The sequence below is a fragment of the Sus scrofa genome, chromosome 12 (assembly GCF_000003025.6).
Source record: "Sus scrofa isolate TJ Tabasco breed Duroc chromosome 12, Sscrofa11.1, whole genome shotgun sequence".
NCBI classification, from domain to species: domain Eukaryota; kingdom Metazoa; phylum Chordata; class Mammalia; order Artiodactyla; family Suidae; genus Sus; species Sus scrofa.
Window position 1 is genome coordinate 23,086,906 of NC_010454.4, and position 27,865 is coordinate 23,114,770.

General features: G+C 52.4%; 1 protein-coding gene across 2 annotated transcripts in view; it reads left to right on the forward strand.

Annotated features, from left to right (window-relative positions):
- Window positions 1-27,865, forward strand: part of PLXDC1 (plexin domain containing 1) — a 69,238-nt gene that overhangs the window by 13,614 nt on the left and 27,759 nt on the right. For both annotated transcript variants that reach the window (XM_021067057.1, XM_021067058.1), the window contains exons 3-7: window positions 19,562-19,705; window positions 19,942-20,011; window positions 20,622-20,744; window positions 21,944-22,062; window positions 23,602-23,701. In XM_021067057.1, the coding sequence (XP_020922716.1) occupies window positions 19,562-19,705; window positions 19,942-20,011; window positions 20,622-20,744; window positions 21,944-22,062; window positions 23,602-23,701 (556 nt within the window). The remainder of the gene's footprint in view (window positions 1-19,561; window positions 19,706-19,941; window positions 20,012-20,621; window positions 20,745-21,943; window positions 22,063-23,601; window positions 23,702-27,865) is intronic.

The window sequence follows — 27,865 nt, forward strand, 5'->3', positions numbered from 1 at the left end:
CCCCTGGCCTTGGATATTTTTAGGGTGTGCCTTAACCCCAGCATTCTGAACGTACCGTGATATCCCCGTTCTGGCTCTTCCTCTCTCATGGCGCTGGACACTCGATGGACTGTTTCAATGCAGAGACTTATATTCCACCCGTTCCTGAAAATCTTCTTGTTATATTGCTTTGATCGTTTTCTCTCTACACATTCTCTTCTTTCAACAAGACCCCTTGATCAGGGAGTTCCCATCATGGCTTAGTGGAAACGAATCTGACTGGCATCCATGAGAACACAGGTTTGATCCCTGGCCTCGCTCGGTGGGTTAAGGCGTTGCCATGAGCTGTGGTGTGGATCGCAGATGAGGCTTGGATCCCGTGTTGCTGTGGCTGTGGTGTAGGCCAGTGGCTACAGCTCCAGTTTGACCCCTAGCCTGGGAACCTCCATATGCCGCGGGTACAGAACTAAAAAGGAAAAAAAAAAAAGGCTTGATCAGGGATTGATCCATTGATCCCTAAGCTTTCTTCCCCCTTCCGTTGCCTGTCCCTGTGCATTGCTTGTTATTGTTGTTGAGCCATTTTCTGGGAGATTTTCTCAACCTTACTTTTGTAAGGTTACTGATATTTGTCTACTATTGTATTTTTCATTTCCCAGAGCCATTTTTAATTTTTCTGATTATTTTCTTAAAAAAAAAAAGTCTCCTATTGTTCTTGTGTTATTGATGTAATAGCTTCTCTCTCTAAGGATATCTTTAGAAGTGTAATATTTTTTCCTGCATCAGTTCTTTTTTTTTTTTTTTTAAGAGTTTAGTGCAGGGACAGTGTGCATGAAGACAGGAGTGGGCAGGATGAAGGAAGAGAGGACAGCAAGCGGGATGCGGAAGCCTGGTTTTGTTTTGTTTTTTTCTTAGGGCTGCACTCACAGCATATGGAGGTTCCCAGACTAGGGGTGGAATCAGAGCTGCAGTTGCCGGCCTACACCACAGCCACAGCCACAGCCACACCAGACCTGAGCCTCATCTCTGACCTACACCACAGCTCACTGAGCGAGGCCAGGGATCAAACCCCCATCCTCATGCATACTAATTGGGTTTGTTATTGCTGAGCCACGATGGGAACTCCCATGGTGAAGCCTGTTGAAAAAACTGCAGCAGGGAGCAGCTAAGACCCCTATGCATGAGCTGGCAGGAAGAGTGGTTCCCCACACCTGCAAGAGCTGTAACTGCCCCTGCAGGAGAGGCTGCTGGACAAAGGCTGTAGCAGTGAGAGTGGGGGTGGGGAGAGGGACCAGGGCCAGCCTGCAGCCTGGTAGGGAGGAGCAGGGTAATAATACACACTCTGAACTCTTTCTCTTTCTGCATCGTTTCTGTGACTTATTTTACTGTTTGCCTCTGCCTCTGACATGGCTTGGCACCGTTACTGATCCTGTCTTTTCTTTTGGCTGTACCCACAGCATATGGAAATTCCAGCGCCAGGGATTGAACCGGTGCTGCATCTGCAACCTGCGTCACAGATGCAGCAACACCAGATCCTTAACCCACTCTGCCACAAGGGAACTTCTAGATCCTGTCTTTATTTAAAATGTTGATTTAAAAAAATTTTAAAAAAATTTTTATATTTTGTCTTTTTGCCTTTTCTAGGGCCACTCCCGTGGCATATGGAGGTTCCCGGACAAGGGGTCCAATCGGAGCTGCAGCCACTGGCCTACACCAGAGCCACAGCAACTCGGGATCCGAGCCACATCTGCGACCTACACCACAGCTCACAGCAATGCCAGATTCTTAACCCACTGAGCAAGGGTGGGGATCGAACCCGCAACCTCATGGTTCCTAGTTGGATTTGTTAACCACTGCGCCACAAGAGGAATTCCTAAAAAGTTGATATTTCGGAGTTCCCTGGTGGCTCAGCAGGTTAAGGATCTGGTGTTGCTACTGCTGTAGTGCAGGTCTGATCCCTGGCCTGGGAACTCCCATATGCCGCAGGTGCAGCAAAAAAAAAAAAAAAAAAAAAAAGAATCTTTCCCCTGATGACTTCGTGTGTTGGTGTCACCACTCAAAATGTTAAACCTCATGTCAGGGCCTTACTTACCTCACTCTGGTCCCAGCCCTGAGGTGGAACCTCAGAGAAGGTAGCCCACTCACTTCGCATTCTGCCCTGTCTTCTCCATCCTGCGGAACCAGGGAGCCACAGGTGAGATGAGGGGCTGGAAGGCCAGGACGGGTCCGGTACTGAGGCAGGAGCTCAGCCCTCCCCCAACCCCCAGCTTTGCTGGGCCACAGGTTAAAGAACTGGTACTTTCTCTGGGCCAGACACCATGGTCAGAGGACCGCGGCCCCCGTCCGTGCAGAGAGGACCCTGCGGAAGAGAGCCACAGAGCTGTGGCTTTCTGGAAGCAATTGTCTGTGGGCGCTCAGAAAGGGCAGTGGGGATCATTAAGAGCCAATTTGGATTCAAGAACCTCAGAGCTTAAAAAACAACATGACTTCTCCAGCTCCACCCTGGACTGACTGGGTCGGAAACCCTGGAGATGGAGCCTGGGAATGTGTTTCTTTAAAAGTTCCCCCAGGAGTTCCCATCGTGGCGCAGTGGAAACGAATCTGACTAGAAACCATGAGGTTGCAGGTTCGATCCCTGGCCTTGCTCAGTGGGTTAAGGATCTGGTGTGGCCATGAGCTGTGGTGTAGGTTGCAGATGCGGCTCGGATCTGGCGTTGCCGTGGCTGTGGTGTAGGCTGGGAGCTACAGCTCCGATTAGACGCCTCGCCTGGGAACCTCCATATGCCACAGGTGTGGCCCTAAAAGGACAAAAGACAAAAATAAACAAAATAAAAAAAAAAGTTCCTCCGTGTGATGCTAATGGTTATCTAGGAATGGGAACTTTGGTAACATTTCAGACCAATTTTAAAATTGGTTCCCAGAGTGGTCCCTGGAAGGTGAGGCTTTCTCGGGCACCACATCTCTGTGCTGGACCCCAGGGCATCCACCATCCTGAGAGTGTTGTGGTCCCCGCAGACATCAAGGGCCAGCCACACACCAAGAACCTGATTAGTATCCATGAGGATGTGGGTTCAATCTCTGGCCCTGATCAGCGGGTTAAGGATCTGGTGTTGCCGTGAGCTGTGGTGTAGGTCGCAGATGCGGCTCGGATCCTGTGTTGCTGTGGCTGTGGCCTAGGCCAGCAGCTACAGCTCCCATTTGACCCCTAGCCTGGGAACTTCCATAGGCTGCAAGTGCGGCCCTCAAAAGACCAAAAACAAAAAGTCCATGGGAAGGAGCAAGGCCACCCTGGCAGGAGGCCTCACTGACCTCGCTGGGGGTGTCCCCCACTCTGCCCAGAAGATGGGGGGATGAGACTTCTCCCTGGGCCAGAAGAGGGTTCAGATGTCAGATTAGGAACCGGACGTCCTCCCGGGCAGGCTGAATGATGGTCGACCTTGTTCGTGCCAGATGAAACTACCGGATAAATATAAATCCTGGCACTTCAGTTTACCCTAAGGTGGGAGAGATGGAGCTGAGCAGCGGTTCATAAGGAAATGGCTTGGGGCTGTCCTGCCTGTGGGCTGGGATGAGTCAGGCGTGTGGAGCGGCTGCCAAGGACGGAGGTGGGAAAGCCAGCTGTGTTCATGGAAACCCATGGAAACCCGCAGAAACCTGGGGACTGGGGTTGGGGCTCTGGGGAGCCTGTGGGATTTTTCTTGTCCTGACCACAGCTGAGGGGCTTGTGCCCTCTTTCAAGTGACTCTCTAGAAGCAAGAGTAGTCAAAAATGGTTGAAGGAGTTTGGGGTATTTAGCCTGGTCCAGAGAAGGTTCTAGATGTGACAGTTTCTCATAGCTGCAGGCCTGTGACTGGGGTAGAAGGTCTAGAATCTTTTTTTCTCCGTAGCTCATATCCTTTCCTGTACAGAATTCTCTCTTTATTTGTTTGGATTGCCCGTCTGCTCCTGAAACCAGGGCACCCTGAGACCTGAGACTGTCCTCTCACTCTGTCACCAGTGCCTGGTCCAGAGAAGGTTCTAGATGTGACAGTTTCTCATAGCTGCAGGCCTGTGACTGGGGTAGAAGGTCTAGAATCTTTGAAGGAACAGAGGAAGTAGGGGGTGCCCCATCTCCAGAGGCCTTGAAAGACAGGGTCATTGAAGAGGCTGTGCCCTGGGTGAGATGCTGGAACCTGGTGGCCTCCGAAGACCCAACTCTGCTGACTCTTGGGTCCCCCCACACATGAGAGAAAGTCAGTGCTTCTATGTGCCATTCTGGCCAGAGCACGTGTGCATACCCTGTGACTGGGGGGGGGGGGGGTGTCTCCTGCCAGAATCTTCAGAGGGGCCTGTGCTTCAATCCTGCCCAACCTTAAACCCATCAGGCCCTGCACAGAGCAGTGCTCAGCGGGGTACGGAGCCAGACGTCGACCCCACCAGGGCTGGGTGCCCCCTCCAGTCGGGACAGCAGCCCACCTTGGCCCCTGCAGGTGCCCCCCCAAAGGGGCCCAGAGATGCCTGCTTCTGCTGTGTCTCTGGTCAGCTGAAGCTCTCTTTGGCCTAAGCAAACCCAGTCTTGGCAGCAGAGGGCTGAGCAGGAGGGAGGTGGCAGGAAGGGGACATTTCAGCATGTTTGGGTTGGTCTGCTTCAGAAAGTTTCCTCGAGTCTCAACAAGAAAACTTTTCCACTGTTTATCCGTATCCCTGTCTAATCCGTGCCCGTGGGAACTAGGCTCTGGTCCCTTCTGCTCTGGGGCCATATCAAGGGGCTGAAGGCCTGGCAGGTGGACTGCCATCCCCTTTGCCTCACCCCACACCCAACCCTGAGTCCTCCCCCCCATCTTCCTTCACGGATGCTCAGCACATCCTCCTGGCCCCAGCTTCCCCTCTGGCCCAGCTCCCTCAACTCAGCCCCTCTGCCCCTGGGCCTTCTCTGGCCCAGCACCCTCTGACTACCTTCTTTCCAGCCCCTCTGGTCCAGCTCCTTCTTCCTAGTCCCTCCTGCCCAGCCCCTCCTACCCGGCCACCTCGCCACACAACCCTCCTTCCAACTCAGACCCTCCTGCTTTGGAGGCGCCTGGCCTGTGCTCCCAGGGTGAGCTGGCAGCGCCAAGGCCGCTGGTCTAGAGCCATCTCCTTGCATTTGATTCCCACGCTCACTCTACCACCACATCCCGGGGGAAATTGGAGTCTTGTCTGGACTCAAGCAGTCCAGCCATTTTCTGCCATCCCCACTCCCGAGGTCCTGGGGACACTGGGAATTTTGTCGGGGAGGGAGGGATCGGGCAGGGCCATAATGCTAAGTCAGAAATCTGAGAAGGATCACAATTTTGTCTTCAAGAGGCTGAAGGGGGATGTTCTTCCAGCCTGGGTATTTCCAAATCCAAATGAAAGGTTTTAGTCATTCTGTGGTTCGTGTCTGGGCCAGAGGTTGGGAGGAGCTAAGTGTAAGAGCATTCAGATTTGGAGGTTTCCCCTGTAATAGAACAGGTTCCCTCCATAATAGAGAATTCTGACTCCTCTCTCTTACCCCAGTCTCTCTCCCCACCCCCCAACTTCCCTAAATTCCTCTTCTTTCTGGCCCAAGCAAAGCTTCCCAGCTCTGAGTTCCCCTGTGGCACAGCAGGTTAAGGACCTGGCATCACTGCAGCGGCTTGGGTTGCTGCTGTGGCGCAGGTTCCATCCCTGGCCTGGGAGCTTCCACATGTGGAGGGCTTGACTGAAAGCAAACAAGCAAGCAAACAAAACCTTCCCAGCTCATCCAACTGCCACGGCAGGCCCAGGAACGCTGCAGTTATTCAAAACAGTTGGGTAGCCAGAGCGGCAAGTGAGTGCAATACCAGCCTGGTTTCTACACCCTCCCAAAGGAGGCAGTTCCCAAAGGGAGACCTCCAGACAGCCTCTCTCTCCAGATCTAAGGGTCTAGGGGAGATAGGATAGACAGACCTGTGGCACGGACACACGAAGAGCCCCAAGCGGGGCCCGTGGAGGACCTCCTGCCACACCAGTGCGCTCAAGGGAGGGGAGGAGGTGAGGAGGCTGACGGGAAGACTCCTGAGAGAAGAGGGTGAGGTGGTTGAAGAAGGAGTGTGGAGGGAGACGGGAGTAGCATCTAGGTGATCAATTTTCAGCACTGGGGCGAGTCCGGCAGCCCTGGTTCCTTGATCTAACATATACCAGCTGACCTTGTGCTGGACGCTTAAACCCTCAGTGGATGAACCTGGCGTTCAAGCCCCTACTAGCTTCCAATTTCCCAAATAGGGGGGTGAGTACCCGTCCTAACAGGGCTGAGACTCAGGAGCAAAATGCGAGGCACGTGATGGATTCTCAGTGCCGCTTGTCTCCCCTCCGCGCCTCGGTAAGGGCGCCACAGCGCCCTCTGCTGGCAGGTAAGCCCCAGGCGGCCCGTCAGCCACGCAGTCCCTTTTGCTCCCAGAGGCTGGGTGGTAGGTTAGTTGGTTTCCTTTCTTGTTGAAGTGAGTCACAAAGGAGAAAAAAAAAAAAAAAAAAAAATGCCATTTTAAGATGAAGTGCATTTAATACATTCACAATGTTGGGCAACCATCACCTCTTTTAGCTCTAAAACATTTCATCACCCACCAGCAACGCTCAAGGGTTCCAATCACTCCACATCCTTGCCACCACTTGCTATTTTTCTTAAAAAAAAAAAAATTATAACATCCTAGTGGGGATGAGGTGGTATCTCATTGTGGTTTTGCTTTGTATTTCCCTAATGACTAATGATGTTGGGCATCTTTTCATGTGCTTGTTGGCCGTTTGTATATTTTCTTTGGAGAAATATCTCAGTCCTTTGCCTATTTTTTTTTTCATTTTGTCCATTTAAAAAATTGGGCTCTTTGGGAGTTCCCATCGTGACTCAGCGGTAATGAACTCAATTAATATCCATGAGGACGCAGGTTTGATCCCTGGCCTTGCTCAGTGCGTTAAGGGTCTGGGCATTGCTAAGAGCTGTGGTGTAGGTCGCAGCTCCAATTCGGCCCCTAGCCTGGGAATTTCCACATGCCACACATGAGGCTCTAAAAAGACAAAAAAAGTAAATAAAAAAGTTTGAGAAGTGCTGCTTTCCATTGAAGGCTTTGAAGCAGGGGCCATAATCCTGGATATGCAAAGTGTATCAATAAATTCATCACAGTAGTATTTAAAAATAGAGCATAAAAGTTGGATGCTACCTAAATAATAAGGAACCCAATAATGAGAGAGTTAAGAAAATTGTGGGTTTTCTTCTTTTTTTCTTTTTCGGCCACAGCCACGGCATATGGGATTTCCTGGGCCAGGGATTGAATCTGACCACAGCTGCCGCAATGATGGATCCTTAACCCACTGCACTGGGCCAGGGATGGGACCCATGCCGCTGCAGAGACAACGCTAGATCTTTAACCTACTGTGCCACTGCGGGAACTCTTTTTTTTCTTGGTTTTAGGGCCGCACCCTTGGCATATGGAGGTTCCCAGGCTAGGGGTTGAATCAGAGCTGTAGCTGCCAGCCTGCACCACAGCGTCAGCAATGCCAGATCTGAGCTGCATCAGCGACCTGTACCACAGGTCACGGCAACGTCAGATCCTTAACTCACTGAGCAAGGCCCAGGGATCAAACCTGCGTCCCTGTGGATACTAGTCAGATTCGTTTTCGCTGAGCCACAACAGGAACTCCCCCTGCCCCACCCCACTTTTTTTAAGCTTAACTTATGTTGCCACTTAAAAATTGTATATATTTGCTAGCTGTGCGCCCGGCATGTGGAAGTTCTGGGCCAGAGATCAAACCCACACCACAGCAGTAACCAGAGTCACAAAACTGGTCCTGCTGAGCCACCAGGGAACTCCTAGAGGGTGCTTCTTAACCAGCGCTTTTCAACTTTATTGTGCAAAATAATCCCCTGGGAAGCTGGTTCGAATGTGGAATTGGATCCAGCAGGTTTAGCGTTGGGCCCTGGATTCTGCAATTCTAGTCTGCTCTCAGGTGCTGCTGATGCTGCCGGTCCCTGAGCCAGATTTGAGTAGCAGAGATCTAGAAAATATTCGTGTTGGCCTTGTAAAGGCTCCTGGAACAGTGGAGGCAGGGAATGGGGTGTCCCCTTCCCTCAGTAATCCCCTCCGCAGGTACTGGGTTGGACCCCGCTGCCTGGCACACCATCCTCACCAGCCTGGCTGGCCAGGCGTCTCCACCAGGCCCTGCAGGATGCCCTTGGTTGCCTGCCCCAGCATTTGCACCTGCCAGTTGGCTGGCAGGTGATGGGGCCCATGGTGACAGCTTAGCCAGGGTTCCTGTCCAGAAACGTCTTGAGCTCAGCCAAGGTAAATGCTGCCCCGCTGTCAGCAATGAAGCGCCTGGCGGGCTCCGGGCTTGAATAATTGAGAGAGAAGAGACACTGTAACAGCAGGCGTCTGAGCTGGAGCTGCGGATGGTTTTGAGCAGGCAGCCTCCCCAATCAAACCTTGCCTGGAAAGGTCCACAGCCTCATCCTAAGAGCTCCCATTTTCAAACACCTACTGTGGCCCAGGCTCTAAGCTAAGAGCTTTATATTGATATGTTTTGTCTCATCCTTTTAAGAACTCTGCAGAAAGGTTACTGATGAGGGAACTGATGCCCAGAGAGGAAAGGAATGTTTGGCACCAACTGTTCTGTAGTGGAGCTAGTGTTTGAACTTGGGTCTGCTAACGCCACAGCCCCTGCCCTTGACCCCAGAGCAGTGGTTTCCCTGAGGGCTCCCGGAGGTGTCCACGAGCCACTGGGGGATGGAAGATGTGGAGAAGGGAGTGACACAGCAGCCTGGGCTCCAGGTCCTTCTCTCTCCTCCCCCGAGAGTGGCCTTACTTTATTGCGATTTATGTATTGAGCTTCCATGGAAGATTAATTGGGAGAAAGGATTTCATGGCCCAAAGTGTTTGAAATCGCATCACGCTGCCTCCCAAAAGGAATGTGGCTTATTGACTGGGGCTTCTCGAAAGCATGTCAAGGAAACACCGTTCCCTTTGGCAGACTTGCTCATGCCTAGGCTCCCCAACCCTCTGTAATGGCAGGTCCCCCCCTCACAGCTTCTAGCCTCTAATTCATGGTGCCCGGAGGGGGCTGCCCTCTGGGTTAACAGGACTGCTCCACAGACAGCAGATCAGATACGGTGATGGCTGTGAAATGGGTGAATTTCTCAAGGAAGTTCACTGCCAGGCATGCCTCTAAATCCTTGTTAAGAGACATTATATGGAAGTTCGTTAGACACTGAAGTTATGTCGTGAAGAAGGCTCTGGGTTGACTGGCCTGAGGAGGACACTTAGGCCCTTGTATTAATTAGGACACAGATTCAGCTGTTGTAAAACCTGCCCAACTGACAAGGCACTTAGACACGAAAGGGATTTATTCTTCTCTGATAGGTAAGCGGGGGGTTGGTATAAATGTCTCTCAGCTTTCCTCTACAAAATGTGCCTTGTGTATGATGATCCCGAAAGCCTGTTTCAGGAGTGCCCATCATGGCTCAGCGGTAACAAACCTAACTAGGATCTATGAGGACGCAGGTTCGATCCCTGGCCTCGCTCAGTGGGTTAAGGATCTGGCAATTGCTGTGGCTGTGGTGTAGGCAGGCATTCACCCCCTAGCCAGGGAAGTTTCCTAAGCTGTGGGTGTGGCCCTCAAAAGGCAAAATGGCTGTTTCAGCTCCTACCATCACATCTGCATCCCAGCCTGTGGGACCTGGTCAAAGTGAGCCCCTCCCCCACCCAGTTTCTATTGAGAGCAGTCATTCTGCTCCTCTTCCATCGGGCAGACACAGTCATGTAGCCACAACCTAGCTGTAAGGAGGGCTGTGAAACAGTCTAGCTGGGTGCCCATGTGCTTGACGAAAGCTGGGAGATTCTGCTACTAAAAGAAGAAGGAAGGAGTTCCTGTTGTGGCTCAGTGGTTAACGAATCTGACTAGGAACCATGAATTTGCGGGTTCGATCCCTGGCCTTGCTCAGGATCCAGCGTTGCTGTGGCGTAGGCTGGTGGCTACAGCTCCGATTCAATCCCTAGCCTGGGAACCTCCATATGCCACGGAAGCGGCCCAAGAAATGGCAAAAAGACAATCAATCAATCAATCAATAAAAGAAGAGGGAAGAATGGTTTTTGGGAGTTAAGTTATTGGTCTCTGCCACAAGGGGACTTCCACAATCAAAACTGTGGGTGCTGGAGTTCCCACTGTGGCGCAGTGGGTTAAGAATCCGACTGCAGTGGCTGAGGTTGCTGTGAAGGTGCGGGTTTGATCCCCAGCATCATGGGTTAAAGGATCTGGCATTGTCGCAATTGCAGTGTGGGTCGCAGCTTATGGCTTGGGTTTAATCCCTGGTCTGGGGAACTTCCATATGCTGTAGGTGTGGCCATTAAAAAAGAAAACCAAAAAACTGTGGGTGCTGGTGGCAGCAGGATCAGGAATCTGCAGGGGCAGATGGGCAGCACCCCCAAAGTTGATGAATTCCAAGCCACTTGACTCTTTTCCCCTGTGTTCAGTCAAGAAGCCAGCGGTGACTGACTTTGCAGAAGAAAAAACATGGCGGCCAGGGTGTTGCCAGGGAAATTTCTCCCAGAAATTTGGTTCCTCACTTCTCTCTTCTCAGGCAGATTCTCGCCGTCTGTGCTGATGAAGGACTGTCTGGGGTATCCCTGGAAGTCCTTCCCCTGATCATGCCATGAGCAAGACTGTTCTCATTAGGGCTCTTTTGGTTCCAAGGAGCCATTCGAGCTGCTCAGGAGAAAGGTTTATACAAAGTGTGCAGAGACCTGTCACAGGAGCCAAGGGCTAGAGAGGAAGGACAGCCTGACCTCAGGGACCTTGGGACCCGGGAAGCTGTTAGGAACCAGGGCTGCTTTCTCTGGGTTTTAAGGCCCTCCTTAATTCTGTCTCTTTTTTACTTACCCAGCCTATGTTTCTTTTTCTCTTTTTTTTCTCTTTCGTCTTTTCAGGGCCGCATCTGGGGCATATGGAAGTTTCCAGGCTAGGGGTCACATGGGAGCTGCAGCTGCCAGCCTATGCCACAGCCACAGCAAGGCGGGATCTGAGCTGCATCTGTGACCTACACCACAGCTCACGGTGACGCTGGATCCTTAACCCACTGAGCGAGGCCAGGGATCGAACCTGCGTCCTCATGGATGCTAGTTGGATTCGTTACTGCTGAGCCACGATGTGAACTCCCCAGCATATATTTCTTGAAGCGAGATGCCTATGAGGGCGGGCGTCCTTCTCCTTTCAGTGAACCACTTAGGACAATGCCCCGATGACACCAGAGGGTCCTTGTTCCACACAGGCTGCCCTGCTGGACTCTCAGTCACGTGATCAAGTACACATCCCCTGTGTCTGAGCAGGTGGAGGCAGGGTTTCCCTTCCTGGGGCTGCAGGCACCTCCCTTGTTATTCACTTCCTCAGAGACGAGCCTGCGGAATCAGGAGACGCCCCCCGATTCCTCTTGCCTTCTTCCTTCCCCCTCTCCTTCCTGCCTCCTTTGACGGAGAACTATTTCACTTTTTAAAAAAATTTTTTTAAATTCATTTTATTTTATTTTTTTAGGGCCATATCTGAGGCACAGGGAAGTTCCCAGGCTAGGGGTCGAATTGGAGCTGCAGCTACCAGCCTACACCACAGCCACAGCAAGGCGGGATCCGAGCCGAGTCTGCCACCTACACCACAGCTCACGGCACTGCTGGACCCTTAACCCACTGAGTGAGGCCAGGGATGGAACCCATATCCTCATGGATACTAGTCAGGTTCTTTACTACTGAACCACAGCAGGAACTCCCACAAGTGGCTTTTTTTATTTGGCCTCCCTTGTGGCATGTGGAATTTCCTGGGCCCGGGATCAAACCTGTGCCACAGAGGTAATCAGAGCCTCAGCAGGGACAACTCCAGATCTTTAATCCACTGAGCCACCAGGGAAGTGGCTTTTGTGTCACCTGCCATCAGTGATGGGGAGGATGCCGTCCTTGTTGGTGTCACACTGTCCATTTTCAGCACAGCCTCTGCCACCATCAGCTGTGGGATCCTGGTGGTTGAACTCATTCAGCAAGCAGATCCCCGGCACCTCGCTGGTGCCAGGTGCCAGCCCTGTGCTAGGGGTGAGGACATGAACTGAACACGACCCCTGAGCTCTGTGTGCTAGAAAGGATCCACTCTGGTTCTTCTTCTTCTTCTTCTTTTTTGTCTTTTAGGGCTGCACAGCAGCATATGGAAGTTTCCAGGCTAGGAGTCAAATCAGACCTACAGCTGCCAGCCTACAGCACAGCCACGGCAACCCCAGATCCTTAACCCACTGCGCAAGGTCTGGAATTGAACCCGCGTCCTCCTGAATATTAGTTGGGTTTGTTAACCACTGAGCCACGACTAGAACTCCCAGTCTGGTTCTTCTGATAGGAGAAATTTTAACTGGTGATTGGTGAGCAGTCCGAGCAGACCGCTTTTCAGTGGGGCAGTCACTTAAAGACCTGAGAAACAGCGGACGGAAGCAAAGCATCGCCTTTGAGTGAGACTGACCTGGTTTCAGATGGTTATATGGGCTTCGGTTTCCTCACTTATAAAATGGGACTAATTTTAGTGCTCACCTCCCAGGGTTGTCACGCACAACTGCCGCAGCTCTGCAAATGCCAGCTTCCCTTCCCTTTGCTCTCATTTTCCCAGGCACCGCACTGCACCGCACCCCAACCCCCGAGGACGTCATTCTCAGCTCTGCCCAGGAGTGACCCCAGCTCCAAGTTGTCCCCTTCTCCCTGGGCTGTGGTTTGGCCTCACCCATCACCATGGAGCCTCCCCAGGCTGGTGCTGGGAATAGATACCGCTCCCAGCCTGAATAATCAGTCACCCCATGCTGGGGGGTGGGGCTGGGGCTGTCTGCTGGGGCCTTTTAGGAACTTGTGGAAGATTCTGCATGGCGATGACCCCTGAGGCAGTCCTTCCCCTGGCAGGTCAGTTGCTCTTGGCACTTTTTTTTTTTTGCTTTTTAGGGCCCCAAGTGCAGCATATGGAAGTTCCCAGGCTAGGGGTGGAATCAGAGCTGCAGCTGCTGGTCCACACTACAGCCGTGGCAACTCAGGATGCTGACCTGCAGCAACACTGGATCCTTAACCCACTGAGCGAGGCCAGGGATCGAACCCACTTCCTCATGGATACTAGTTGGGTTCTTTTCCACTAAGCCACAACTGAAACTCTGCTCTTGGCACTTTTGAGGCCTGAAGCAGAGCCTCAGTTTCGCCCACCTGGTCTGAGCAGGGGATCCATGGGCACGGAGGCCTGCGCTCTCCAAGGGATCTGCTGACACGTTGGAAAGAATATCTACCTGGAGTCAGAAGCAGCAGCTCCTTTAGATTCTGACTCTCTTGGAGTCAGCACAGGAGAAGACTTTTTTTCCCATTAAGAGGTAGCCTTGGAGTTCTTGTTATGGTGCCTCGGATTAAGAACCTGACTAGTATCCACGAGGACACAGGTTCCATCCCTGGCCTCCCTCAGTGGGTTAAGGATCTGGCATTGCCACAAGCTGCAGTGTAGATTGCACATGTGGCTCGGATCTGGCGTTGCCATGGCTGTGGTGTAGGCCGGCAGCTGTAGGGTCGATTCAGCCCTTAGCCTGGGCACTTCCATATGCCAAGGGTGCAGCCCTGGGAAAAAAAAAAAAAAAAAAGGTAGCCTTGAAGGGCTCCTTGGGAACTCCAAGAATGAGACAGTTCTAAGGATTCCCCTAAGAGCACGCAGCCTGGCTCCTCAGCAGACCAGCACCAGCTGGGGTAGGGGACTCTTTGCCCTTCAGGGACAAAGGACTTGGGAGCAACAGGCTGCTGAGACGTGTCCCCAGTCCCCCCACCCTTTGTCTCTTAGATGAGGCAGCAAAAGATGTGCCAGCGTCTGTGTGGGCATCTGGAGAGCGTGGCCCCCTTTCCAGCACTTGGAGGTTTGGTGAACGCTCTCACCAGGCGAGTCCCAGCAAGCAGATGATGGAAACCGGACCCTTTTCCAAGCCTCCAAGCGGCTCTTGTAAACACAGGCCTCTCAGGATGTTAGATGGGGGCTGTGCTGACTCACACGGCACCTGACAGCACCTGTTCCCCATTAGCTGCCGTGCTGCGTTGTTCGGTTGTCCCATCCCGGTCACTAGAATGCATGGCGGTAGCAGTCAAACAGACAAAGGATGAGCAGGCCTTTCACAAACTATGCTTTGAATGTCAGGCTTTGAAACTCTGATCATCCATTTTTTAACGTAAACTCTAGGAGTCCCCTGGTGGCCTAGAGGTTAAGGATTGGGCTTGTTACTGCTGTTCAATTCCTGGCCCAGGAACTTCCTCATGCCACAGGCATGGCCCCAAACAAAAACAAAACAAACAACTCCATTCCCTCCAATTGAGCGCACCCTCGGGTGCTTAAACACCGTAGGTAGGAGTTACTGTGGTGGCTCAGCAGAAGCAAATCTGACTGGTATCCAGGAGGATTCAGGTTCTATCCCTGGCCTCGCTCCGTGGGTTAAGGATCTGGCATTGCTCTGGCTGTGGGGTAGGCCAGCAGCTATAGCTCTGATTCCCTAGCCTGGGAATCTCCATGTGCCTTGGGTGCAGCCCTAAAAAGCCAAAAAAAAAAAAAAAAAAAAAAACAAGAGAGAGAGAGAGAGAGAGAAAAGAATCTGAAAAAGAATGATTGTGTAGATACATATAATAATCACTTTGTTATATAGCAGAAATTATCACAACCTTGCAAATCAACTGTACTTCAATAAAACTTTTAAAAAAACGGAAAAAAAAATAAAGAGGGAGGCATGACTATGGGTTAGGCAATGTCAAGAGTTTGTCCCACAGGTGCTTATAGATCATGGTAAGGACCATGGCCTTCCATCTGAAATGCAGCTAGAAAGCCACAGAATGTTCTAAGCCTGGAGTTCCCATCGTGGCTCAGTTGTTAACGAATCCGACTAGGAACTATGAGGTTGCGGGTTCGATCCCTGGCCTTGCTCAGTGGGTTAAGGATCTGGTATTGCCGTGAGCTGTGGTGCAGGTTGCAGACGCGGATCGGATCCCATGTTGCTGTGGTTGTGGTGTAGGCTGGCAGCTATAGCTCCGATTGGACCCCTAGCCTGGGAACCTCCATATGCCGCGGGAGCGGCCGTAGAAAAGGCAAAAAGACAAAAAGAAAAAAGAATGTTCCAAGCCAGGCGGCGATATGGAAAGAGGAGACAAGACAGGTGGCCCCACTTGAGCCACAGCGTCTCCCACCTGTGGACATCTGTATTAGCCTCCTAGGGCTGCCATGACAAAACACCACACACTTGGAGGTTTAGAACAATAGAAACTCATCCTCTGGCAGCTTTGGAGGCCAGACGCCTGAAGCAAGGCCACCTCCCCCTGAAGGCTAGGGAAGAATCCGGCCTCGCCTAGTTCTGGTTTCTGGTGGCCCCTGGCAAATCCTGATGTTTCTGTCTGTTTTTTTTTCTTTCTTTTTCTTTTTACAGCTCCACCTGTGACATATATATGGAAGTTCCCAGGCGAGGGGTTGAATCGGAGCTGCAGCTGCCAGCCTATGCCCCAGCCACTGCAAGGGTGGATCTGAGCCGAATGTGCAAACTACACTGCAATTTGCGTCAATGCCGGATCCCTAACCCACTGAGTGAGGCCAGAGATTGAATCCTCACAGACATTATGTCGGGGTCTTAAGCCATTAAGCCACAACGGGAACTCCTCCCCCGACTGGTGTTTCTTGGTTTGTAAACTGCATCACTCCAGTCTCTGCCTCTGTTGTCACCTGGCCTTCTTCCCCACGCCCCTTCTGCATCTCTGTTCTAAATCTCCCCTCCTTTCTTTTATAACGACACCTGTCATTGGATTTAGGGCCCACCGCCATCCCGTATGACCTCACCTTCCCTTGAGTACATGAGCAAAGACTCTATTTCCTTATAAGGTCACATTCAAGGGCCGGGGATGGGGTGAGGGTGGGAGTTAGGACTTGCACCCAGCTTAATGCAGGGCACGATGAAATCTCCTGTGTTGTCGAAAGGACCGCAGTGCCACCTAGACGTTGCTTTGGGCCACTTATGACCCCCTCCCTCACAGATCATAAAAAGACAGCCCAGGAATTAAGGAGGCAGGTTTACTTCCAAAATTCTGATTGTACTAGGCACCAGTCCCTCTTCCCCCTATAAAAGGGCAAAAGGAAGGTTCTGGGCTCCCTGCACAGGCCTTGGCTTCTCCTCAGCAAACACTTGAGCATCAAGGATTCCAGGACCTTGAGCCATGGGTGCAGAGGTGACCTTGCCCGCCCCTGGGTATTGTGGGCTCAGAGTGTGGGGTGGAGTGGGGAGGGCAGTGGGTATTTAAATGATGGGCTGAATAGCATCTGAACTTGGTTTCTTTTCTTTGGGCAAAATTTTAGGCTAGCTGATGCCTTTTAATAAAGGACTTCTTGAAGTTCCCACTGGGGCACAAGGGAACAACGGTGCCTCTGCAGTGCCAGGATGCAGGTTCGATCCCTGGCCTGGCACAGTGGGTTAAAGGATCTGGCATAGGTCACACCTGTGGCTTGGATTGGATCTGATCCCTGGCCTGGGGACTGCATATACCATGGGGTGGCCACAAAAAGGAAAAAAATAAAAACAAAAAAAACCACAACGCTTTTGGAAGTTCCCTTGTAGTGCAGCAGGTTAAGGATCTGGCATTGTCACTGCAGCAGCCCATGTAGCTGCTGTGGCGGGAGTTTGAGCCCTGGCCCAGGTATTCCCACCTGCTGTGGGTTGAGATCCAAAAAAATTAAAAATGAAAAAAATGAGTTCCCGTTGTAGCTTAGCAGTAACAAATCTGATTAGCATCTATGAGGACAAGGGGCTCGATCCTTGGCCTTGCTCAGTGGGTTAAGGATCCAGGGTTGCCGTGAGCTGTGGTGTAGGGTGCAGACATGGCTCAGATCTGGCGTTGCTGTGGCTGTGGTGTAGGCCGGTAGCTGCAGCTCCGATTCGACCCCTAGCTTGGGAACGTCCATATGCCGTGGGTACAGCCCTAAAAAGACAAAAAAAAAAAAATAAAAAAATAAAAAGTGACGCTTAAGCCGAGCATTGGAGAAGTAGGAAGCTGCCAGGGGGAGAAGGCAAGGCCATTCCAGGCAGGAGGATCCGCCTGTGCAGAGGCGTGAGTGACCACTGGTGAAGGGGTGGCAGTGGCCGGCGGGGGCGGGGGGGGGTCCATTCTGGCGGGTGGTACACAAGGGTGCATAGTCCAAGGAGAGAGGGAGACGGGGGCGAAGCTAGAAAAGAGGTGGGACTGGCTCATAGGGAGGCTTCCTGTGTGAGGCAGAGGTTTGGGTTTGGGGAGCCCCAGATGGCTTGTGAGTCGAGGGCTGTGGCCTCCTGTGTGTTTTAGATTTGTTCAGATTCCCTCATCTGTGCTAACAGTGCAGGGAGGGGCGGGCGGGCTAGAGGCTGGAGGGGAAGAACCAGGCAGTGGCCGTGGACCATCTACCCCCTCCACCCCGGTTTCTTCGGCTCATCTTCCCCTAGCCCTGCCCCGACCCCAGGTCCCCAGAGTGTGTCACCTGTCAGAAGAGCAGAGTCTGCCTCCGGGCTAGTGGAGAGAGCAAGCATCCTTCAGCCCTGCTCATGCTGGGCGCAGGGCAAGGGCTTGGCTGGGCAGCTGGCAGCTTGGCAGGAAGAACACGGTCAGCTCTGCTGTGTCTGCAGCCACTGCCTCGAGCCACAGCCTGATTAATGACCTGCGGTGCCCAGGGCTCTGCACGGGTCAACAACCGCATTTCTGTGGCAGCGGCCAAGTGGACCTGCCCGCCTGGCCTCCTGCCCTCCGACGGCTGGCGCTCCCGGATGGGCTGAAGTGCTGTGACCTCTTCCGCAGGCTCTCCCACTCTTTCTGCTATTTCCCAGCCTCCTTGAAGTCCTGCTCCTAAAGGCGCCTATGCAGGCGAGGCTTTACAGACAGGTGCTGGCTTGTTCTTTATTTTGTCTCCATTGGGCACATAGTAGAGCTTAAGAATACTTCCTTCCTACGGTACAGTGTAGGGAACTATATCCAATCTCTTGGGATAGAACGTGATGGAGGATTGTATGAGAATGTATGTATATGTGTGACCGTGTGACTGTGCTATACAGCAAAGATTGGCACAACACTGTAAAGCAACTATACTCTAATAAAAAAAAAAATGAGTTCCCCTTGTGGCTCAGCAGGTTAAGAACCCAGCTGGTGTCTATGAGGATGCAGGTGTGATCCCTGGCCTCGCTCAGTGGGTGCAAGGATCTGAGCTGTGGTGCTGGTTGCCAACGCAGCTTGGATCTGGTGTTGCTGTGGCTGTGACATTGGCTGGTGGCTGCAGCTCCGATTCGACCCCTAGCCTGGGAACCTCCATATGCCACAGGTGCGGCCCTAAAAAGAGAAAACAAAACAAACAAACAAAAAAAACGTGTCTTGAAGGAATCGTTGCCGCTTCTCTCCCCTTTCTCAACTTCTTGTGACAAGTATGGGCCCTGTCTATCCTTCTGCTTGAGAGTCTGTGTCTGTTTATTCTGTTTGCATTATTCCCACCTCCTCCATCAGACTAGCAATGCCCCGCAATCAAAGGTCTGCCTCCAACTTTAGGCTTCTGAGATCCATTTTTTTTCTTTTCCCCTAAACTGGGCACTCCCCAGGGAAGGGGGCTACGTCTCCCCCTCAGTCTGGGAGCTCCCTGATGACAAGGGCTCTGGGGCTGCCAGACCTTTCTCCCTTGTGTCCCAAGTTGAGCTCTGCCTTGCGTGTGCTCTGCAGGGACTCAAGGGCTGTAGGAGAAGCCTCCTGGCCGGTCTGGGAATGGCAGGGCTGAGCAGGGAAACAACACGTATGGAGTTAGCTGGGGTCAGGGCTCTTGGGGGCATGGCTAGGGGCCAGGTACTGAGTTGTCTGGGACCCAGGGGAGCCAAGGGACTCCCAGGCCAGAACCAGCTCTCAGGGCCACGGTCCAGCACCCTGGGAGGAACATGAGTTTTTGGTTTGTTTGTTTGTTTTTTAGGGCTGCACCCATGGCATATGGAGGTTCCCAGGCTAGGGGTGGAATCGGAGCTATAGCTGCCCGCCACAGCCACAGCCACAGCAACGCGGGATCTGAGCTGCATCTGCATCCTACACTACAGCTCACGGCAATGCCGGATTCTTAACCCACTGCGTGAGGCCAGGGATCGAACCCATAACCTGATGGATACTAGTCGGGTTCATTTCCACTGTGCCACAATGGGAACTCCTGGAACATGAATTCTTTTTTTTTTTTTTTTCCCCGCTTTTTTTTAGGGCCACACCCAAGGCATATGGAGGTTTCCAGTCTAGAGGTCTAATTGCAGCTGCATCTACTGGCCTACACCAGAGCCACAGCAACGCGGGATCCGAGCCGCATCTGCGACCTACACCACAGCTCACGGCAACGCTGGATCCTTAACCCACTGAGCAAGGCCAGGGATCGAACCCACAACCTCGTGGTTCCTAGTTGAATTCATTAACCACTGCACCACGACGAGAATTCCAGAACATGAATTATTGTATCCAGACCCCTGGGTGGGGGAGGTGCAGAGGGTGGTTCCTGTCCTGGCGATTCCTCATGCCTCCCATGGGCTCTGTTTGGGTAACAACAGGAGGACAACCACAGCTACTATGTGTCTCATCTATACGGTCCCAGCGAGCCCCGCAGCCAGGACCTGTGGGTGGACGTGGCCAAGGCCAACCAGAGCCAAGTGAAAGTTCACAGGATCCTCTCCAACACCCACCGGCAGGCTTCAGTGAGTGCCCCGTCCCTGCCCACCCCGCCTGGTCAGCGAGCATGGCTGCAGCCTGAGGTCTGTGGTCTGGGAAGTGTCTTCTAGGAGATCCCGGGGGCCTTGATCAGAGTTGGGCTGCGCACCTCTCGTCCTGGGGGCCTGCCCTGGGCATACCTGCCCTGCCCCCCCGACCCAGACAGGCATGGGGCAGTGTGGGTGTGGGTTGGCCCATGCTGACTCTCTCCCATCACCCACAGAGAGTGGTCCTGTCTTTTGATTTCCCTTTCTACGGGCATCCTCTGCGGCAGATCACCATAGCAACCGGAGGTAAGGCTTTGTCTGTGGGGGGTGGGAGAGGGCTTGGAGATTGCAGCCAGAACTCAGGACCTCTCTGGGGAGGTTCGCTGGAGACAAGGTTTGGCAGATGGAGTGGGGACAGTCCCACATCTGGCTCTCTTGGGGACCCCACTCTTGGGATGGAGGTCATGAGTGTTTCAGATCACCTCCCTCGCATCAACTGACTCTGTGTGTGTGTGTGTGTGTGTGTGTGTGTGTCTTTCTCTCCCTTTGGGTCAGTGCAGGCCAGTGTGGGCAGTCCCTGTGGCCTCTGTGTTTCTGAGTCTGTGGATGAGAGAGAGGAGGCTGTGCTGAGAGCCTGCATCCCGGGACCAGGCTCCCCGTTGATATGAGGCGTCCGTCTTTGATTCCCGTGCACGTTCCAAGGAGCGGAGAGAGGTGGGAGGGCCAGGGAGGAGATCCTCCACTGGTCTGAGGCCCTTTTGCTCCAACACACGCCAGACCCATGCCCGTGATGTGGGGCTGGGGGGCCGAGGTCCAAGACTCGCTTCCAGCTCCGTCTACGCTGCGCCCTCCTGCATGAGGAAGCAACCCCTCTGGGCCCTATCTGATGATTCATCTGCACGTCTTTCCACCCCAGGCTTCATCTTCATGGGTGATGTGATCCATCGGATGCTCACGGCTACTCAGTATGTGGCCCCTCTGATGGCCAACTTCAACCCCGGCTACTCCGACAACTCCACAGTTGCTTACTTTGACAACGGTGAGGTCAGATCTCAGAGTTTAAGTCACCCACCTCCAGGGATCCCTCGGTCCAGCCCTTTTAGAGGAGCCCAAGGCCCACAGAGGGCAAGGGACTTGCTCATAGTCACACAGCAAGGCAGCCGCCCCACCATTCTCGGTTTATTTTCCTCATCTGTAAGATGGTGACAAAAATGCCCGCTACCTGGCAGGATCTGATGAGATAATGAAATGAAAGCTCTTGGCTGGTGTTTCTGCTGTGGCGCAACAGGATAGGCAGTGTCTCTGCAGCTCCAGGACGGCGTAGGTTCCATCCCCAGCCTGGCATGGTGGGTTAAAGGATCCAGCATTGCTGCACCTGCAGTGTAGGTCGCAACTGTGGCTCAGATCCGATCCCTGGCCTAGGAACTTCATATGCCATGGGACAGCCAAAAAAGGGAAAAAAAAACCCAAACCAAAAACAAAAACCAAAACCAAAAACAAAAAGCTCTCTTGGCTCTTAATAGAGGTGAAATAAATATTAGAGACCTATTATGGTTTCTTTTTTCTTTTTCTTTTCTTTTTCTTTTTTTTTTTTTTTTGTCTTTTGTCTTTTTAGGGCCACACCCGCAGCACATGGAGGTTCCCAGGCTAAGAGTCGAATCGGAGCTGTAGCCGCCGGCCTACGCCAGAGCCACAGCAACACCACATCTGAGCCGTGTCTTTGACCTACACCACAGCTCACAGCAATGCCGGATCCTTAACCCACTGAGCAAGGGCAGGGATTGAACCCACAACCTCACGCTTCCTAGTCGGATTCGTTAACCACTGCGCCACGACAGGAACTCCCTATTATTGTTTCTGCTTTCACCAGGTTGTCCCTTGAGCACCTACCTTCCACCCCAGGAGGACAGGCAGTTCTCCTGTTTCGCCTCCTTTTCATCCCAAGGGGTCAGGTTAGACAAGAAGGAAGAGGTGTGCTTAGGGGGAGCTAGTCAGTCCCAAACAGAACCTGGGTGGGTGGGAGCAGGAGGCTGAAGCAGGGTCTTCTGGTTCCTCTTCAGCTTGGAAGCCAGACTGTTTGTGGGCTGCCCAGCTCCTGCCTCCTGTCTCACTTGCCAGCTGCCCCCATGGTCCCTAAGGAAGCCCACCTGTGGTCCATGCACGCTAGCCACCTTTCCCGCCGGACTTTGTCCCCTGCACTGCCGCCCTGTCCAGCCAGGTCTCTGCTCTCCTCACCAGGGACAGTCTTTGTGGTTCAGTGGGACCACGTCTACCTCCAGGGCCGGGAGGACAGGGGCAGCTTCACCTTCCAGGCAGCTCTGCACCAAGACGGCCGCATTGTCTTCGGCTACAGAGAGGTGAGTGGGTGCAGCTGCAGAGACAGCTGGGTCTTGGAGCCTTTTTTCCATTCAGCAAATATCTGGAGAAGAACCTCCCATGGGCCAGATATCGGGTGTCGTGCTGGGGACACAGCAGTTAGAAAGATGGCTGCAGGCCCTACCCTTGTGGCGCGTCTGACTGGCAGGGGGGTGGTTAGATAGTACTTGTGGGGACAAGTATAGAATTGCCACTGTGACAGGTACTTCTGAAAAGGAATGTCAGAGAGCCTTTCATGGGGTTCTTTACCAGGACAGAAGTCAGGGGAGGCTTTCCCAAGGAAAAGAGTTGAAATCTGCAGCGTGGGTAAGAGTTAAGGAAGCGAAGAGGAGAGTGAAGTGTGTTCCAGGAGCCAGAAGAGCACATGCAAAGGCACTGTGGCAGGACAGAACGTGGCTGGTACAGAGCACTGAAGGAAGGCAGCCTGGCTGGAGGGGAGAGAGTGAGGGCGAGACAGGGCAGGGGCACGACTGGATTTGCCTTTGAAAAGGCCACTCTGGGAGTTCCTGATCGTGGCTCAGCAGTTAACAAACCCAACTAGTATCCATGTGGATGCGGTTCGATCCCTGGGCTTTCTCAGTGGGTTAGGGATCCGGCGTTGCTGTGAACTGTGATGTAGGTTGCAGATGTGGTTCTGATCCCGCATTGCTGTGGCTGTGGTGTGGGCCAGCAGCTGTAGCTTTGATTCGACCCCTAGCCTGGGAACCTCCATATGCCGCAGGTGTGGCCCTAAAAAGACAAGAAAAAGAAAAAAAGAAAGAAAGAAAGAAAAGGCCACTCTGGCTTCAAAAGGGAGAACGGGAGTTGGGGCTCTGAGGGAATTCTGGGAGGTGATGTAGGGGGCGGTGCAAGCTTGGAATAGGGTGGGGGCGGCTATTAGCAATTATCAGGCTGATTCACAGGACTGGAGATGAAGTAGAAGGAGGAGGGTGGGGGGAAGAGAAATGAAGGAAATTTGGGGAAGGGGAGAGGAGAGGGAGGGGGGAGGGAAGGGGGAAGGGGAGGGGGGAGGTGGCTCCTAGTCCTCTGTCTTGCTTGGAGATCTTTACAAAGATGGAGAAAAGCAAAAGGAAGTGTTTGGAGTTGGTGTGGGGAAGACTTGGAGTTTGGAGTGGCCCCATTGGCTTTACTTTGTTTTGGTTTTGCTTTTTAGGGCCACACCTGTGGCATATGGAATTCCCAGGCTAGGGCTGGAATTGGAGCTGCAGCTGCCGGCCTACACCACAGCCACAGCAACGGCAGGATCTGAGCCACATCTGTGACCTACACCACAGCAACGCTGGATCCTTAACCCGCTGAGCGAGGCCAGGGATTGAACCCGCATCCTCATGGATACTAGTCGGGTTTGTTACCACTGATCCACAAGGGGAACTCCCCCCACTGGGTGTGAGATGTCCTTGAGTCCTCTAAGAGGCAACCAGGAGCAGGCAGATGGGTCTGGTGCTCAGAGGGGACGTCTGGGCTGGTCCAAGTGCGTTTGGGGGTAGACGAGCCTCTTCTCCTCCCTCCCCCCGCTGCAGATCCCTATGTCTGTTCTGGAAATCAGCTCATCCCAGCACCCCGTCAAAGCAGGCCTGTCAGATGCCTTCATGATTCTCAATCCATCCCCGGACGTCCCAGGTGAGTCCCCAGGGACCCACGGAGATCCTTGGATGGGGTTGGACTCAGCTCTGATTGAGCTGGGCTGGGGATGGGGGGGCGATGGCGGCAGCAGTGGCAGGGAGCGCATGGATAGAGAGTTGGTTGGGAACTGGGGGAAGAAAAGGGGCAGAGGGCGTTAAAGCAGAGGAACTATTTTTCCCCAAAAAATCTCCAGTGGGAGGCACTGCTCGGCGGCGGAGGGGGATGGGAGCCAGGACTCCGCACTCTGTCCATTTAGAAAATCTCCAGGAGTTCCCGTCATGACGCAGCAGAAACGAATCCGACTAGGACCCATGAGATTGTGGGTTTGATCCCTAGCCTCGCTCAGGGAGTTAAGGATCCGGTGTTGCTGTGGCTGTGGTGTAGGTCGCAGCTGTAGCTCCCATTCGACCCCTAGCCTGGGAACCTCCATATGCCTTGGGTGTGGCCCTCAAAAAGACAAAAAAAAAAAAAAAAAATCTCCAAAGACACCTCTCAGGATACAACCATAGTTGCCCCCCTCCCCAGATGATAAGAGGAGCCTCATGAGGGGTTTCAGAAGACAGGAAAATTTGGTTTCTCTCCTGTCCCTGATCCCCGTCCTCCAGTTCCCCTTCCTGGAGCCAACCAGGTTATTTCTAGAGCAACAAGCTCTCGTACATCATACGTATATGTAACACAAACAATGGCATAGGGTGTCCTTTCTTCTGCTCCTGAACAAAGTATATTCTGTCCGTCTTCTGTATCAGCACACATTTCATTCATTTTTTTTTTTTTTTCTTTTTAAGGCTGCACCTGCGGTATATGGAAGTTCCCAGGCTAGGAGTTGAATCTCATGGCAATGTCAAATCCTTAACCCGCTGACCTATGGAGGTTCCCAGGCTAGGGGTCGAATGGGAGCTACAGCTTCGACCTACATCACAGCCACAGCAGCACCGGATCCTTAACCCCATGAACGAGGCCAGGGATTGAACCCACAACTTCATGGTTACTAGTTGGATTCATTTCTGCTGCGCCACGATGGGAACTCCCATTTCATTCTTTTTAATCGCTGTGCATGGATGTACCTTAATTCAACCAGTCCCCTGGGCATAGACTATTCACTTGTTTCAGCCTTGCACGACAGCAAATAATACTGCAGTGCATATTCTCGCAAATAGTTACTTTCATGCCCCTGTGTGAGTATTTCCCTAAGGTCATTCCCACCCCTTCACCTGCCCCTCCACTGCCCCCCTCCCCTTGAATTCCCAATGCTCTAGCAAGGGGCTCAGAGCGCTCCCCCGACTCCATTGCTCCAGTCAGAACCTGCTGTAACTGGCTGGTTAATGCCTGCACTGAGCTATTTGCTAAAGAGTTTCAGTATCACCCTGATCATATTAGTTAGCTACTGCTGTGTAACAAATCATGCCAAACTTAGAGGCTTAAAACAACAAACAGTATTTCAGGGTTTCTATGGAATAGGAAATAATGCATGACTTAGCTGGGTCCTCTGGTTCAGAGTCTTTCACAGGCTGCCCTCATGGTGTCTGTCAGGGTTGCAGTCACCTCAATGATTGATGAGGGACAGATCCATTTCCAAGAGCTTTCACATGGTTGTGGCAAGATTCAGTTGCCCCCTCAGCTCCTGCCATGTGGATCTCCCCACAGGACGGCTCAAGTCACCAGATCCAGATCCAGCTCACACTCAGGACAGGATTGCACAGGGTGCGAGGTTTTGTTTTTGTTTTGTTTCCTTTTGTTTTTGCTTTTTTTTTTTAGGGCCGCACCACGGCATATGGAGGTTCCCAAGCTGGCCTACAGCAACACAGGATTGCAAGCTGCATCTGCAACCTATACCACAACTCACTGTGACACTGGATGCTTAACCCACTGAGGGAGGCCAGGGATTGAACCTGTGTCCTCATGGATACTAGTCAGATTCATTTCTGCTGAGCTACAACAGAACTCCCTCTTCTGCTTTTTAAACCCAGGGGTCCATCATGGGACATTCTCAATCTGACCCACTCCCATTCCACCCAGAGGGGTGAAGCCTTTCCCCCTCAGTTCCCCAAATGCCTTGTATGCACAAGTCCAGGCTGTTTTGTAGGAAGGACCGTTCTTGGCATCTGTGCTCCTCTCCCCACGCATTACTGCACCCTGGAGGCAAAGTCTATGCCTCCCTCGCCCGGCTTTGTGCCCAATGGTGGAGTCTCAGGAAATGTGTGCTGGATCCAGCTGTTGAATGAGGGTGAATTAGAGGAAGTCAGATCCCCTGGGAGTGGCTGCATCTGAGGCTCCTCTGTGATTCTGGAATGAAAGGCTGTTTCAGAGCAAGCCAGGGAGAGGTGGGGAGGTGGGGCTCAGGGCTGAGGGGGAGGAAGCAGAGCCCACCTGAAATAACAGGAGGGCCGCTGCGCCTGTTCTGAAACTGGGGGGGCACCCAAGGGTTCTGTCGCGGGAGCTGCTGCATTCGGTGACTCCAGGTACTGTTCACCAAGGTGCTGGGTCCCGTAGCCAAGCGAAACTCACGACGGGACTTCCAGCGAAACCCACTCCAGACCTCCAGTCACTGCCCAGCCTTGTCTCCCTGCCTCCATCCCCCATTCCTCTGGTCCCCGCCAGACAGATCTCATCATGTCCTTCTCTGGCTCCTTGTTGCCACAGCATCAATTCAAAGTCCTTAGTGTGGCAGCTGGGCACAGCCTGCCTTTTTTTTTCTTCTAGTTTTTTCTTTTTTAGCCTCCCCTCGGCATGTGGAGTTCTTAGACAGGGAACAGATCCGAGCCACAGTTCTGACCTATGCTGAAGCTACAGCAACGCCAGATCTTTTAACCCACTGTGCCGGGCTGAGGATCGAACCTGCATCCTGGCACTGCAGAGATGTAGCCAATCCCATTGCACCACAGTGGGAACTCCTTCTTCCGGTTTTATTGAGATAGAATCGACAAACAACACTATGTAAGTTTAAGGTGTACAGCATAATAATTTGATTTACATGCATCATGAAATAATTACAATAAGTTTAGTGAACATCTACCTCCTCATGGAGATGTAAAATGAAAGAACTAGGAAAAAATAGATTTTTTTTCCCTTGTGAGAAGACCTCCCAGGATTTACTCTCCTAACAACTTTCACATGTAACATAAACCAAGTTAGTTGTATTTCTTATGTACATTGCAGGCACAGCCCACCTTTGCAGCCTTGTCCCCGACCCCTCCTGTCACTCCCCAGCTCTGTCTGGGCAGCCCTGATCTGTGTGCCCTGTGTTCCCCAAACATGCCAGGGGCTCTCCGCATCTTTCTGACCCAGCTCCCTGTATGAAATGTCTCCCACTCCAGTCCTTTGACCACTTGGCAAAATCCTCTTCATTCATTGGTCCGACTCCGGGTTGCCTTCTCTTCGCCGCAGAATGCATGGCTTCCTCCTCCAACCCCATGACACTTTGTAAAGCAATTTAATATAGAGCTCATTGGACTTCCTGTGTGGCTCAGTGGGTTAAGTATCCAGTGTTGTCACTGTTGTGGCGCAGGTTCAATCCCTGGCCCGGGAACTTCCACATGCCGCAGGTGCGGCCAAAAATGAAAAAAATATATATATATATAGAATTCATGACACTGTCCTTCTCATCCATCTTTTCCCCAACAAACTGCGAGCTCCTTGGGGGCTCCTGATGGCTCCAGCGTTTAGCCCAGTGCCTGCAGCAGGGCAGGAGCTCAAAAAATGAGTAGCAGCTCAAGAGGGAGTGCTGAAGGGGGAATGGGTGTAGCAGAGACCCTGTCCTCTGTCTTATGGTGACCCTAGGTTAGAACAGGACCTGACATCTGAGTTGAGGGGTGAGTGCTTTGGTAATTGCATCTCTTTTTGTCAGAGATTTTTAGCTCGAGGGTGTAGGCAGAGACTTTAGAAAAATATTGAGGTGCACGTAGAGCATATTTACATGGACACATTTTTCTGGGTCCATAGCAGCAACCCAAGCCACTGCAGTGACAATGCTGCATCCTTAATCTGCTGCACCACAAGGGAACTCCTTCACTGGGTTTTAAAATGGGTGGCACTAAAGGTTCCTCGTGGCTCAATCCCAGGTTTTGCAACAACAACAAAAAATGGGCTACAACTTCTGTTTGGGGAATAATAGCTTTTATGTGGCTAAGAGATCAGATTCCTCCAGGTCTAATAGTCAACCCA